A 14,397-nucleotide genomic window follows, 5' to 3' on the forward strand; every position below is an offset into this window, starting at 1 on the left:
GGCATCTATAGTGAACCCCCACCAAATCCTTTGATCTTGGTTATGAGGTTACCATCCCGTAGAGCGACGGCAATCTTGGGGAATAAGCAGCAAAAGGCACAGGCTACTAGTAAGTTAGCTACAGCTTTCGCTATCGCGCCAACGCGCGCAACACACCGAGTGCCACCGAGCTAGTTGGAGCTTGACGGCTGTTACCAGTCAATGAGCTCTCTCGTTTACACGCGATTGTGGTTCGTACAATATTAGCTGCATCTCGGATAGTGAGCTCTTCCCACTCACAAGGGTTCCTGAGTTCGGTTCAGTATATATTAACTACCACATATTACCATTATAACCCGGCCCCTTTTTAAGATCACGGTTTGAAGCGTGTGGTAATCTCGGGTCAAAGTAACCCTCGACCTCGTGAAAAGGGCCCCCAACCAATATCACTTATCATCTACTTATAATAAGTTAGATATATCAAAAACGCCCTAAGCTATCAGTTAGTTAACAACCGTTAGAACGTCCGTTCAAAGCTATACTACGAACTAAGCTTAATGAAACATCTCTTTTTTTTTCTTGCTACAAGCTTCGAATCGCTTGACCGCTTCATTACCCAAGAGATTTCATACACTTCTCGAACCAAAGTTTTGCATCTCTACCAGTCCGGAAGTAGATAAGGCTTCGTCCCATTTAGTCATCGACACTGACATCAGGATCCACACGCGTTCAACGGCTGTGGAGTCTAATTCGTGTCGGTGATTTGACCTAGCAGCTTTAACTACTTGAAACTAGAGGTCTTAGAGATGCCTTAGTGAAAATGCCCTTGAAACTTTTGGAGGCCATGGTGAGGGATCAGGGGAGAATCTCACTGCCGTAACCGTAAGAATATACCTAGCAATTGGAGACTCGAAGCAACCAAACCATGTGGTTTGGTAGTCGCCGTATGTACGTATGTACGTATGGTACATATATAGTACGGTAGCTATCTGGCTTGCCCCTACGTTGCGGCGAAATACTACTCTGCCTATCTACACTACTATGTATGTAGATGTAGTGTATTGCTGCTAGCAGAAAAAGAGACAATGGGAAAAATGTCCGGTAACATTTCCCCTGACTGATTGTTACCAACCTGGTCCTTGTTGACCTCTGCTAGGCTAGGACCAGGACCAGCCCTAGTCAGTTCGTGGAGGACGACTAGGTTACCTAGGTTTAGCTTCCTGGCTTCTTAACCTATTTTACCTAGGCCACATATATATACAAATCGACGAAATATCTGGCGCGATCTGCCGGCTTCATTTTGGTTAAACCTAACCCTTTCTGGCCTTATGTTAAGTCGCCCATGTTGATACAAATATGATACATATCATTATCGTCAGATTAGGAAAACGAAAGCTACAAGGAACAATGACAAGGTCCTTGCTTTGTGGAGGCGAGTTTAGATAATGCCTATTTGATATGCCCAAAGCTCCCCAAATCTCCGCGCGTGCGCGCGTACTCTTACCTATCTCCTAATATCGATGACAATAATTAAAAATCAAATCTCTTGCCACTTTGTGCGCGCCGTCATCGCAGCGGTAGGTAATAAGAATCTTAAACGAAGAGGGCGGCTGGCCAGCTCGTCACATTGGAGTTCGATATCACCTGCATAGCTTCGCGTGAATAGAAGCGGGCGTTCTATTTTAGAACACATGTTACAAGCACCACACCCGCTCTTGAGAAAGACGAGCCGTCAAATGATATGCGATCGCTAAAGCGCGGTCGCAAGCGAGGAAGCATTCGACAGGGCGCGCGGACCATTACACAATATCTACGTATATAGCTTGAGTAAGCGGACAAGGCATATCTTAGCCCATGACTTCTCTGCAGGCTTTTATTAGTACCGGCATAAGTGGTTGTTTCTTCAGAGGATAGAAGATATCGCTTCCTCTGATCAGCTAGGCCTTTCTCCAATCAGTAATTCGGCTCGCGGCTAGGGAGAGAGAGTAGTAGTGTAAAAGGATGCGGCTGTTACGCCGATTCCCGTCTTAGAATACTTCAACGAAAGCCGTGTCGTTGCTTGGGGGCGACTCTGTCAAAATGTACTCCAGTCCTATCGAATGCTGTGGTACCCTCCAAGAGCTCTAAAGCTTACATGACCTCCGAAGTGGCGTGCCGGGCTTGTCCAGCTGTGGATCGCTTTGCTAGGCACGCTGATCCAAATCGGGAATGTGCTGGATACTATGTACGGGCGTGATCTGTGTGCTATGGCTCTGTATGGCATGTAGCGTAATGGCATTGTTATTCCTCCGCATTTCTTAGGCTTGTTAAGGCTTGCTAGGCTTGCTAGGCTTGTTGCCAGGTTTGTCAGGGACCTGCTCAACTCGTCCTGCCAATTATCTATCGTAGATTTTGAGCAATTATTCAACTCGCCTTGCAGCCACTCATTGTCGCCGTGGGTGGCTGCTCTTGGTCCAGTTGACTTATAAGATAGTTAACGGCCATGCTAATGCATTCTATTATCTGCACTCGGCCCACACACCTCACCCTTCTTTTCATGACAATTCGACAATTCGCCAATTCGACGCGCTTCATCTCGGGTCTTTCTCGCTGTAAAGCCGTCGAGATAATCAAACATGCAAGCGAAATTCCTTGATATTGGCATCGTCTCTCTGTCTATTGCTTCTCCATCGCCGGTTCCGGTTCGTGGGCCGAGACCTATCCGCATCATTCCCTATATCAGCCCGTCTGCTATTAACAAGGCGGCGAACTCGTTAGCAGCCTCCTTCCTGGGGGCATTAGCAGGAAAAAAGGCAACCTCGAGATAGGTAATGAATACATGACATACAAGGGTCCAATAAACTTATGTGCGCTTTTTGCGAAGCGAGCTTACTGGATCCCCGCCGTACCCCCCCTTGTCGCCAGGCAAGAGAGCAATCTCGTGAACCGATATTTTTTACTGTACCGTAATGTCTGGTACCGTACCCACCACACCCCATGCTCCCGCGCTTTTCCTTTCTGGCTCTTCATCGGCGGATATGTCCAACGGCCTTTCTAGAAATTAGCGGGCCCTCCTCTACGTACCCAGCTAAAGCCGTCGGAGGATTTCCTAACTGATCAGTACCTCCCCTGTTGGGGGCCAGGGCAAGCATTGGGCAAGACGGAGCTGCGTGGAGGGGCTTTTATTTTACAAGGGGTATCTTGAATGGCTCTCTGCTAGCCTCTTGTCGATAGGCCCCCGTGCCTCCATATGATCCATGCTCTTTTACATCTCTACCTGCCTACTCTGTACCCCCTCCATCCGCACTCACATACGCACATCCTCTAGAGAAGGCCTTGCCATCATCTTCATCCGCAATGGCTAGGCCCGTTTGCCGGTGGATTTTGGATTTTTGGAGGAGGGTACAGGATCGAGGTACCTTGGCCCCCTGTCGTAGTCGGCAGACATGTTGAAGGTTATTATGGGGTAAGACTGTCGTTGAAAGTCTTGTCCAGTACTGTACAATCTAGCCAGCTTGCGCTTACATTTATTGCATGTCTTCAGCTCTCTTTACTAAAGTTCTGACTGTATTTTTGTAGCCGTGAGGTTCAGATGGCTCAGAAAGCTGCCTTTCCTTGTTTTTGTCAAGTGAATGCGAGGGCCAATGTACTATCTGTTTTCTCTGCCCGTTGACAGCTTCCAACAGTTGGCGCCTCTAGGGCCTGAAGGAACAAGCTCTTGTAGATATTGCCCAGGGCCTATCAATCAAGTCCCGGCTAGAACTGAGAGCCCTGTATCTTCCCCCAGCCAGATCGCCATTAGCTCCGTTCTCCTTCCCAGTCGGGCTGCATGCACTGTACATACTCTAAACCCATGTCAGTTGTAGGTACTAAAGGTCTCTGTACCAGACCCCCAAGTCGTTTCTTGCTCTCTCATTGACCGGGCTGGGCCATCTCCGCTTGGCTAGGGACCCGTTAACCGTTAAACATGCCCCCCAGGGTAATGGATAATACCGTCCTCTGTACAAAACAGTCCCCTCAGAGGCAACATCTATCCTACTGTATCTCGTTCCATCCCATACAAGTACACTTCGGCCTGCAACCTTACCTTCTTTCAACGTTCACTTTATTCTGACTTCACCTACCTGTACAAGGAAAGTCAGCCACTTCCCACCAAGGTGTTGTCTTTCGACAGGAACTTGGACTTGGCAAGACAACTAGTTTGAACACCAGTGAGCCATTATTGCTGCGAGGCTGATGTTCTGAGTAAAACGTCTTGTTATCTAGAGGGGGAATAAAATTGAAAAGGAAGAGAAAGTAGAAATTTGTCAGCCGGTGGCGCACGAGGACAGGTCTTGGAAGCGCGACTGGGACATAGGCTCCCATGTCAGCCACAACAACTTTGACGGCGACCATGGCAGAGTTGAAGCCGGAGCCAGCGCATAGTAGTCTTTGGTCGAACTATGGCGGTCCGGTGTCCTTATCAGCTCGATTCCCTAATACCATGGAGTCGAATCTTTCGCACCCGTCGACGACATCTTCTCAACATCCGGGCCGGCCACGAAGCAGCCACCCGACTATCGATCACCCCTACCCGTACCCTAGATACCCGCAGGAGGAGTCGGATGGATTTGACAGATACCCGCAGCCGTCTCTAACACAACATCACAGCTTCCCTAACCTAAAGAGGCCTCACCAACCTGGTGAGCACCCGCCGTACCAGGAGATTGTGCAGGACTTGAGAGACGACGGGTCGAAGCTCACTGTGAACCATGATCATAAGTTGCTCTCTTTCCGGAGAGTTCAGGACAAGCACACCATCGTCGATCAGCATGGGCGAATGCAGCAGCTTGAACTTACTGCGCAGCTCCACGGCATGTTCTTTCTCTCGGAAATGCCTTCGAGTACGAGCGACGGCGCGATTTTGCAACCTGAGCTAACGTGCTACCGGAGGAACCTGTTTCAGATCAGTGGCTCGCTCATCACACCGCGAGGCCAGCTCTCAGTGATTCTCCCCGAGACGGGCGAAACCGTCCCTGTGAATAACACCGAAGTAACCATCTCCGCCATCGAGTCCGTCGATGGCCATCCCGTAAGGCTAATCGTCATTCCCTGGAAGACGCCACCGCCGAATTCTCCGGAACTACCCCAGACCCCGGACCAGGAACCTCCATCGTTACCACTAATCCCATTCCCGGATGATGGACAGGAAGCGGAGGGCGAATATGCTGTATACCCTATCGGGTGGCGGCGGCTGCAGTTCAGAATGTAGGTTGTCCAATTAAGGGGTCTCGATCATCCCGCTATAAGGCTTAGTCCCCAGTTCAATAAGCTGACACAGATTCCATAGAGCAACGGCAAATAACGGAAGGCGAAAAGAACTTCAGCAGCATTTTGTGCTACACCTAAAAGTGGTAGGAACGTTAGCAAATGGGTCGAAGGTAGTTCTAACGGAATCTACAACGGCACCGATCGTAGTTCGGGGGCGAAGTCCGCGAAACTTTCAGGCTCGAAAGGAAATCCCTCTCCTGGGATCTAGTGCCGGCTCGCGGGGGCAAGCATTGGTTGAAACAGGACTAGGCATTGTTGCAGGCCCATTAACTGTAAAGCCTCAGGATCCGAAATTGCGTGGCCTGAATCTGGAATTACCGCGGACGGCGTTTACTTTCAACGCATCAAAGCTCCCCGGGAGCCCGATGACGATGAGGTCCAAGTAAGTCCATCATTTATCCCATTCCAAGGGATTCACATTTTACTTTGTTTGGCCAAGTTACAATGGCTTGAGGTGAATGAGATGAGCAGATAGGAATCTTTCTGTTGACTTCCTCGTCTTGGAGATCAGAGCTGACGAGAGATTCTAGTTCGTACCCCAGTTGGAATCCTCCTAGCCAGTTGCCCATGTCTGGAATGCCGGCTTCGGCTACTGCCAGCTACCCGCCAGCAAGTATACCTGCCGATTCGTACCAGAAAATGCCACTCTCAGGATCATCGAATTTCACACAGGAGCCGCAAGAGATGCCTATGCAGACGTCCATGCCATCAATGCAACTTTCCCTAGCCGCAACGGAGCAGCAGCCGCCAGCAATCCGGACGCAATACGCCTACGTACAGGGAACCTCTGCTCCGCCTCAGCTCTCAGTAACAACAACGTCGATGGGTAGCAGCTCAGATCACAGCAATCTCAGCGTACCGCGGTACGTCGACTCGAACCCGAGACCAACTAAGAGCCCGCGTCATGGTAGCCATCAGTCCATACCCAGCACCAGCTCCATAAGCAATAGTAATGACACATCTGAGTACCGGTACGGGCCTTCAGGGTACGTACCCGTGAACAACAGCTCCAACGAGCTAAACTCGGCGTCTACATATAACGCTGACAGCGCGAGCAGTGCTGGACCAACCGGGCCTGCCTCCAGTGCTCCTTCATCGGCAGGCGGTCACTCTCACCATCAACAACCTCAATCGCAACAACCGCCACCTCGCGATTATTATCCACCTACAACATCGTGGACAACGACTGCAGGCGAACCCAGCAGCGCCACTGTCCACTCATACCACAATAGCGCCGCGACGGGCAACGAAAGCAGTAGGCCGTACGCATTTCCGAGCAAAAGCGATCACCCGCCGGCGCCTGGGAGCTATGCCTCAACTTTAAACCATTATTCATGGAGCCCGACGTGAGAGTTGGTGCTTAAACATAATAAAATGAGGAAAACGATCAAAGTATACTGATCGTATTTCTCATATATCGATTGTGGATCGGTTATTCGATCACACTGTGCGCGCATTAAGGGAATGCGCGTGTGCGAATAAGAGAAGGGGTCGACTGCTCTCGTTGCCATAAAAAGCGCGACTTGCATTGCATGTCGCCTGTATAGTATTTTAATGGAAGCTTGATTTTGTTTCTTACTCGAAACCCGTGGTGGAAGAAAAAGGGCCAAAAGCTATTTTCGAAATTCCGCATCCCTTATGGAGGATTTGTATAGGGCTATTGGGGAGGCAATGTTTGGAGTGACGGAGTAAAGAGGAGAGGGTGGAATTCATGGTCTCCGTGTACCTGTGCTGAGAAGAGGCACCATTGCTGCGGTGGTTGTGTATCTGGTGGTTTTCTCTTATATCGATGCTCATTCGTGTCTTTCGCTAATAGCGAGCGCGACCCTCTCGGCCATCTTATTTGGACGTATAGCATACACACCAGTGCTTACAGAGACGGGTCGATATTGAAATATCCGGAGTTGGTTTCCTGTTTCTCGTATTGTTGTCGTTATTTTGAGTTGGAAATCGTCATTTGCTATTCGATATCCCCCCCTCGTTCGTATCATACGTACCATACCATACCATACCATTACCATGCAGTATCATCGACATTACGTCTTATACAAACTGGCGCAAGCGATCAGGGCGGCCACAGTGTTATCTCTCCAGCGATCAGGATTCATGTGATATGATAGGTGGGGTTGCTAGAGCGGTAATTTGTTGTCATTGCCGTTTGCGATGCCCGTTCCCGTTCCCGTGAATTGGGCGGCGGAAAGGGAAGCGCTAGTTCTGAATAATATCGATATTCATCTCAAACGCCAATCCTATTCTTCTACCCAGCACGGTAGCATGGTCTGGCTAAGAAGAGAGTATTCTGTCTAAAAACATCCGAATGCAAGGTTCTCTAGGCGCAGTGGCCACCGTCCAAGCTTCAGAAGAGGGCAAGAAACGAGAATTGTTTTTGGAAGGCTTCTAAGACGAAATCTGGGATTACTGATACCTGTACTCTAGTAAAAGTGCGGAACTCACGATCTATATAGTGTTGGATGGTTTGTGGGACCTGGTTTTCAGCTTTCAGCCGCTAGGTCGTGTATTGTATCATACCAAGACATCTGTCCGTTCAAGCTAAATCCTTTCATTTGCTCGTTGTGTCTATCGTCTTTTTTAGTGCGGACTATTGCTTCACCATTATTTAGTGATCAATTTTTCATGGGTATAAAATGTAGGTGTGGAAGAAGTAAGCTGAGATGGGACTCCATAAAGTAACCTTGGGGAGCTTTCATTGCAAAATCATTTACAAAAATTGTGCTAGCGATTAAAATATAAAGTTATGATTCGTTGGCATTAATTTCGCCTTGGTTAAGTATACTTATGAATAAATGATGGGATATAGAAATGTAGAAGAGTAGAAAAGAGAAATCAAATTAGCAGCTGGGAAATCAAGTTACTACCTCCTTAGGTAATATAATAGCTTATTCCTGCCTGTTTGGTTACACCAGCATATTTGCTTTTTCGTTCCTTTTTCAATAATTACCCCCTAGCATGTACTTTCCCTCTTATGTAAAATACTTACTGTAGTAGGTACTCTGTTAGGTAAACGGGTGTAGTATCACTAGTTAATCCAAGGTGACACGAAACTCTGACATACGGCCGTTACTAGCTTAGAGTTTATGTACGAATTGGCTGTAGGTAAAGGTAATATGTGCTCAGCTAAGATTAGTACCCGTTCCAGATTGTCGGGACGAGAATTGGTCATGCGGGCGCTCATCCGTTCAGTCCGGTGCAGATAGTGGCTGAAGAAGATGACCCCCCATCCCCGAACACGTATTTGTACTAGCTTACTTGAGTACTTTGTAGGTCTTTTTTAGTGGTCCAAGCTTTGCGACAACACTTTTTTCAATTCTTCAACCTACTTAGGTCGCACATACATACAACCAGACTAGGTACTATATGAAGCTATGCAGTGTTAATCCACAGCAAATACATTCTATCGACAACTGTTAGTTTTCATATTACCTACCATTTCAATTCTATATATTACTACTATGTTCGATGTTCCTGATGCTAAACGGTATGAGATTCAGCCATTCATTGTTTTCATTCAGAAGCTAATAGTAAACGTGAAAGGATTCGGCGGGAAGAATTATATAATTCCTCCTCGGACGAAGAGGCGCCACATGATGATCAATGGGATTCAACTTTGCGTGAGAAATTAAATGCACAGTTCTCTGGTTTACTAGATCTCAGCCTTGCAGCTGATGGAGATACCAGAGCACAACAAGTCCCAGAATCTCAAATAGAAAATGCAAATGAAACCCCTAGGGATGAGGATAATGTTGAGGAGCCCCAGGAAGAGGCCTTCACATTCAGGTTATTTCGGGACGAGGAACCCTCGCGGAAGGTAGTACTCAAACCTCAAAATGCTGGCGCGGAAAAGAGTGGCGATGGCGCTTTTATGATTGCCAAAAGGCCGGTCTCATATTACTTAGTTGGGGAGCTGTCACCTGAAGCTACGAATAGATTCAAGATGACCGCAGTTAGTGCAGATCACCTCTTCCAAGACGCAAAAAGGAGACGGTGGGGGCTTGAAAAGCCATGGAAAGTCACAACTATCACCATCACTACAAACAACAAAATAAGCGCCCCGAATAGTTCTGTTGGCAAGAATGCAATTTCTGATATGGAAAAGAAGAAAAAGAGGCCAGGGAAGAAGCGAAGAATAATTCTGAGAAAGCGTGAGAAGGCAAAGAAGGAACAAGAGGAAGCTACAAAACAACAAACAGTAGAGAAGGAAGAGCACCTGAAGGACAAGAAAAAGAGACTGAATAGGCAGAAAAAGCTAAAGCGGAGAGCTAAGGAAAGAGAAAAGAAACAAGATGTGAAATACGATGCAGCTTCTGAGCATAGTAATAAGGACAGTTCGGACTAGGAGGATTGATTAAGCTAATGCCTTATTTGTGATATTAAATTTGGCTGCATGTTAGGAGTTCATAGGTTAAAGATGTTATAAGAATTAAAGATTAAAAGCTATTATCATCGTGATCTCAATTAATAGTTATCATTTTGAGTTTCTTTAATTGTAGTTACCTATGCTTTATGTTATAAGTTAGATACAGGTAGGTAAAGTTGTCTATCACAAGCTTGCGCCACAATCTCTCCGTGAGTGCATAATCAAAGCCACATATTAAAAAAATTCCCACCTAAGGTCATTTAAGCTTTATCAATTACATTTAAGGAGGTACGTACCGTTAACCTACCCACTTCATCTATTCACGTCGTGTCTTCTAAGGTCTACTTCTAAGCAAGCAAGTATTCTACCTTTCAACGCTCTATCGCCTTAATAATTACTTCTTTCTGTATATCTTTGGCAACTTCTCACGACTTCTTCTCTTAGCTATGTGCATGATCACTTGCGATTCTACGGTTATGTACCCTTGAAGGACAGCCGCGATCTGAGCCCCGCAACGCGTCTTCGGATATAATGAATTCGTTGTGGTCGTCAAAAGCTGCCGATGATGGTGCTAATGCATCAAAGACATCGGTGGACGTAACAGATACAGGTGTTGCTGATGTTGGACCTGGAATAACAGGCGCAGCGTCTGGCCAACAACAATCTATGCGACCTCAGCTACAGCGAAACCAAATCCAGTCAACTCCACCTGTACAGGCCGCAAACAACCAGCCACCTGACTCTCTCTCGCTAGCACAGCTACGACGCATAGTATCCGAATTCCCTCGCTCTGAAGCTGCCGCGTATGACTTTGAATATTCCGATACAGGACCTCATGAGGAGGAGATTGACGAGTGGTTTGTCTATCAACCTTGGCAATGGATTCGGCTAAACGCTGCTCAACGGGCTTTCGAGTGGCAGTGGGAGCACGACATAGCAGCCAGGAAGGATGAAATTACTTGGGATGAGGCAGATGATGAGGCTAGGACAAATTTTATCCTACAGGCACTAGACGGAGTTAGAGCTAGTGATGCTGCCACACGCGGCGCTGCAATAGGAAGACTTACGTATATCGTTTTGGGCCGGTGGATAGACACTGCTGGTTCGCCTCAAGGCGACAGAACGAATCCCCGAAGCGTTGCAACACCCGCCCAGCTTGCCGCAACGAAATCTGGTGTCGAGTTGATCGCAGAGTGGAACGGTATTCTCGTTATATGGGGAGCTTTGCGCAGCGCATTTGAGATATTATGGTATTTCGCATCTACCAACTTTGGTGGCCATTATCATACTAATATTTTTGCAGGCTGGATGAACCTCAGAGACCGCAAGGCAGTAGCTTAGCCGAGGCACAGGACGAACTGATGAATTTAATGACCATAATGTATATGTGTATACAGGAAACGCTTAACGACCCGGATGGAATGGTAATGGTTCACGAAAAGCTCTGTGAGTGTGATATTGTTGAATTCTTCTGGAGTGTCAAGCTAAGAGTCGCAGTGGAATTAGAGCCTCATCTCACAACATTCATGCTTACAGCTTCAGCTAAGCTACGATGGCAAGAAGTAAATGTTGTACCAGCTCCTCAGGTACGATACTTTCTAAGGTGACTCGAGTACCATGCTAACCAACTAGACGCTTTTGTTGTTATGGAAGTGTATTCTTCTGGAATTCGGTGGAACGCCAGAGATTGAAGAAACGAAAAGGGCCCTTAGGGAAACGGCTACTGACGACAAGGAAAAAGACCTGATCATGGCGACACCTCTCGACTATCATGTTTTTCGACAAGAGATCACATCAAAATACCCTGCCTATGTACCTCCTCAACCAATAATACCCCTTGAGGCAGACAACACCTCTCTCTTACCTCCGCTGCCCAACCATCCTACTAGGAACAATGGATCGAATGGTATACTCCCTGCTCCTCCTGGGACGCAGAGTGGAGGCGCGTCTATCCTTCACCAACCTGTTCACATTGCGACCCCTGCGCCGTCTCCTCCCCCATCTCCTGCTGCCGGTGGTAAAGGGGGTAAGAAACAAAATTACCAAACCAACCAGAATTTCCCTTTCATGTACCCTCCATTGGATGCCACCAGTAATAGCGCAGGAGGAAAGGGTGCTGCTGGCCTTCAAGATTTCCTTGTTGGCCGGAAATGGGAAGGCAGTGACGTGCCCGCATCTATTCTTGAGGCTGGCGAATTGTTTTCGAAACGAGTGCGCATGACCCGAGCTACAAGGCAGTTGTGGGAAGAGCGCGAGAAGTTTCAAAAATTCGAGAGGGGTTGGGATCCTTCGGATGATGACATAGAAGACCTAGACCTGGATGGTCTTAATCTTGACGACGATGTTGATGATGACAAACTTCTAGAAACTATCGAGAAAAGAGAGAAGAAGGCGCGAGGCGCCGAGATCGACTATGGTCCGGACCCAAATGTTGATACGAGGGTCAAACGACGATTAGAAGCCATTGAAGCGTTCTACGTAGGTGATAGTCCGTTTCTGCTAGTGAATTTCGACTGACTATTGATAGGCTGCTGCTTTGCCTCAACTGCAGTCATTGATTATAGTTCTGATGAAAAGCATACTATTCAATGTCACTGCTTGCATTGCTCTTCCTGCTAATAACCAGCAGCAATCACAAATCCAGGGGGGTAACCAACCCCGCGTTAATGGCGGCCCTGGTACAAATCGATCGCAGGATAGTTCTATGGGAGCTAACAGCTCGACCAACCCAGACGGTTCCGACAGTTCCTTGGAGGATTTAGATGCCGCTAGATGTAGAGAGATTGAATCGAAAGCCGCTACGGGCATCATTCTCCTGCTTATGAAATGGCTCAAGATCTCGCGTAAGTAACAGAAATACCAGTTCTGGATTTGGTATACTAATTGCTCGCCTAGATGTTTTAAAGTTTGAATACTTGGCACAACTACTACTGGATTCTAATTATCTTCCTTTGGTTCTCAAGTTGTTTGCACATCAAGATATTCAACAGGTGGTCGATAGTAAGACCGATCGCCTTGAACACAGGTAAAGGCTCTATAACTACTATACACTTTGACTTATCTCACAAATCTTAGTTTCTTTCAGTTCTGCAACGATCGTGCTCATCCTCCAGAAAAGGTACCGCAAGAGCCGACAGAGATCGACGGGCCAGAGGAGGAAAGCGAGGACGATGCGGCGCCTCCACCCATAAAACGGCGACGATCGTTGCACGACCAAGTGGTCGAAAGTAGCGAGCTCGCGAACAAGACAGAAGGGCAGCTCCCCACTCGCCCTGAAGTAGACGAATTAGGTTATCCCGTAAACCCCCTGCCTAAGGAGCCTATCACCGATTTTTCGCGCCGAAATTTCTTCGCCCTCATCAATTACCTGCGAATCATGCAGAAGATCTGCAAGAACAAAGCGCACCGTAATTTACTACTCGTACAGTACAAATCGTCAAATATCATAAGGAAATCACTCAAGGTACCGCAAACCGAGTTGCGACTATACACGCTCAAACTCTTCAAAAACCAGGTACCGTACTGTGGCCGTAAATGGCGGCAAGGTAATATGCGTGTCATCACAGCGATATATTTGCATTGCCGCCCAGAGCTCCGCGACGAATGGCTGGCTGGTAGCGATGTAGACGCGGAAGTTGAAGAAGCCCTGCCGCTCGAGCAAGCCCTCCGGAGCTTGACGCACTGGTTCAACGTCCGGAGGTACCCGGATCAGATGGCGGCAGATATTAGAGAGGCGTTACGAAACGAGCAAGACTTTTTTAAGCGCGAACTCGAGAAACTGGACGTGTGGGCCGATGTCGGGCAATTAGACAATATGAACGCCGAGTGGGATCACGCTGGACACGGATCTGCATATGGTTGAGCTTGCTGGAGTATTCGGCATGTCTCTTAGGACCGAATGATTATCCCTATTCGCGAGGTTTTCGCCGCTTGCCTACTTACTGTATTTGACTACAGTACATCCTGTTTAGATGCGACTAGGGCTCCATTATGGATATATGTTGGGTCCCTGGCTGGATATCATAGTTGCCTAGGAGGTAGTTTAGGTACTTTTTAAGGACGTAGGTATAAAGAGGTATTATGCTGTACGAGATAGATTCTGGGCTGATGAGCTACGTTGGACCCGGTAGTACATAAATCTGTATTCCGCACTCAAGCGGGCTTGCAGGCTTTGCATGTACATGCACCAAAACGGCATGTCAAATAGCCCCGTTGGATCGACCTTACATATGCCTACTAGGTATTCATGATCGTATAATACGCAGAATACGCAGAATATGCGTAGGTGGCTTAGCCAACTTTTGGTACTAGTTAATAGTTGGATGCGATATAGAAGCTTAAGCGAATATGGGTAAGGGTTAGTCTACCTGTCGTGTTCCTTAGGGTTAGTCCTTGATTCTGTCTTATACATATCCAATGAATATCGCGATGCGGAGTGCTGTTGGCGCCAGCATATCCATAACTCCGACAAAGTCCCCGATCCTTTAGATACGAATATGGACCTAGGTACGTAATATACATGTAGGTGGTATGTACGCTGTAAGATACCTAGGCGCCGCAAGCTTGACCCCCACGATGCATATGTAGGACCCCGGGCCGACGTCTAACCTGGTATTCCGTACAAAGCTTGATGGATTGGAAGTGCATGCATGCATACATAGTACATATTTACCTACCTACCTAACCTAACCTAGGCAACTTAACAAAGAGAATTGGAGAATTATTTAGTGATTAGTAGCCGTTAGCCCGTGCTG

The 14,397-nt window shown here is 47.5% G+C and overlaps 4 protein-coding genes across 4 annotated transcripts; all 4 read left to right on the forward strand.

Moving 5' to 3' along the window:
* Positions 1-4,321: 4,321 nt before the first annotated feature.
* On the forward strand, positions 4,322-5,209 carry GL218_02538 (Transcription factor vib-1; the record flags this gene model as incomplete). The annotated part of the gene is made up of 1 exon (XM_033579060.1): positions 4,322-5,209. The coding sequence occupies one exon, from the start codon at positions 4,322-4,324 to the stop codon at positions 5,207-5,209; it is 888 nt and encodes a 295-aa protein (XP_033439308.1).
* Positions 5,210-5,835: 626 nt separating this feature from the next.
* On the forward strand, positions 5,836-6,618 carry GL218_02539 (Transcription factor vib-1; the record flags this gene model as incomplete). The annotated part of the gene is made up of 1 exon (XM_033579061.1): positions 5,836-6,618. The coding sequence occupies one exon, from the start codon at positions 5,836-5,838 to the stop codon at positions 6,616-6,618; it is 783 nt and encodes a 260-aa protein (XP_033439309.1).
* Positions 6,619-8,738: 2,120 nt separating this feature from the next.
* GL218_02540 (uncharacterized protein) lies at positions 8,739-9,622 on the forward strand (the record flags this gene model as incomplete). The annotated part of the gene is made up of 2 exons (XM_033579062.1): positions 8,739-8,764; positions 8,821-9,622. 2 exons carry the CDS (start codon positions 8,739-8,741, stop codon positions 9,620-9,622), a joined length of 828 nt encoding a protein of 275 aa, XP_033439050.1.
* Positions 9,623-10,174: 552 nt separating this feature from the next.
* Positions 10,175-13,505, forward strand: GL218_02541 (Factor arrest protein 11; the record flags this gene model as incomplete). The annotated part of the gene is made up of 7 exons (XM_033579063.1): positions 10,175-10,893; positions 10,947-11,089; positions 11,141-11,229; positions 11,276-12,121; positions 12,171-12,486; positions 12,539-12,668; positions 12,719-13,505. The coding sequence occupies 7 exons, from the start codon at positions 10,175-10,177 to the stop codon at positions 13,503-13,505; spliced, it is 3,030 nt and encodes a 1,009-aa protein (XP_033439049.1).
* Between the last annotated feature and the right edge of the window lie 892 nt (positions 13,506-14,397).

This window comes from Daldinia childiae, assembly GCF_008694065.1.
Source record: "Daldinia childiae strain JS-1345 chromosome Unknown Scaffold2, whole genome shotgun sequence".
NCBI lineage: Eukaryota > Fungi > Ascomycota > Sordariomycetes > Xylariales > Hypoxylaceae > Daldinia > Daldinia childiae.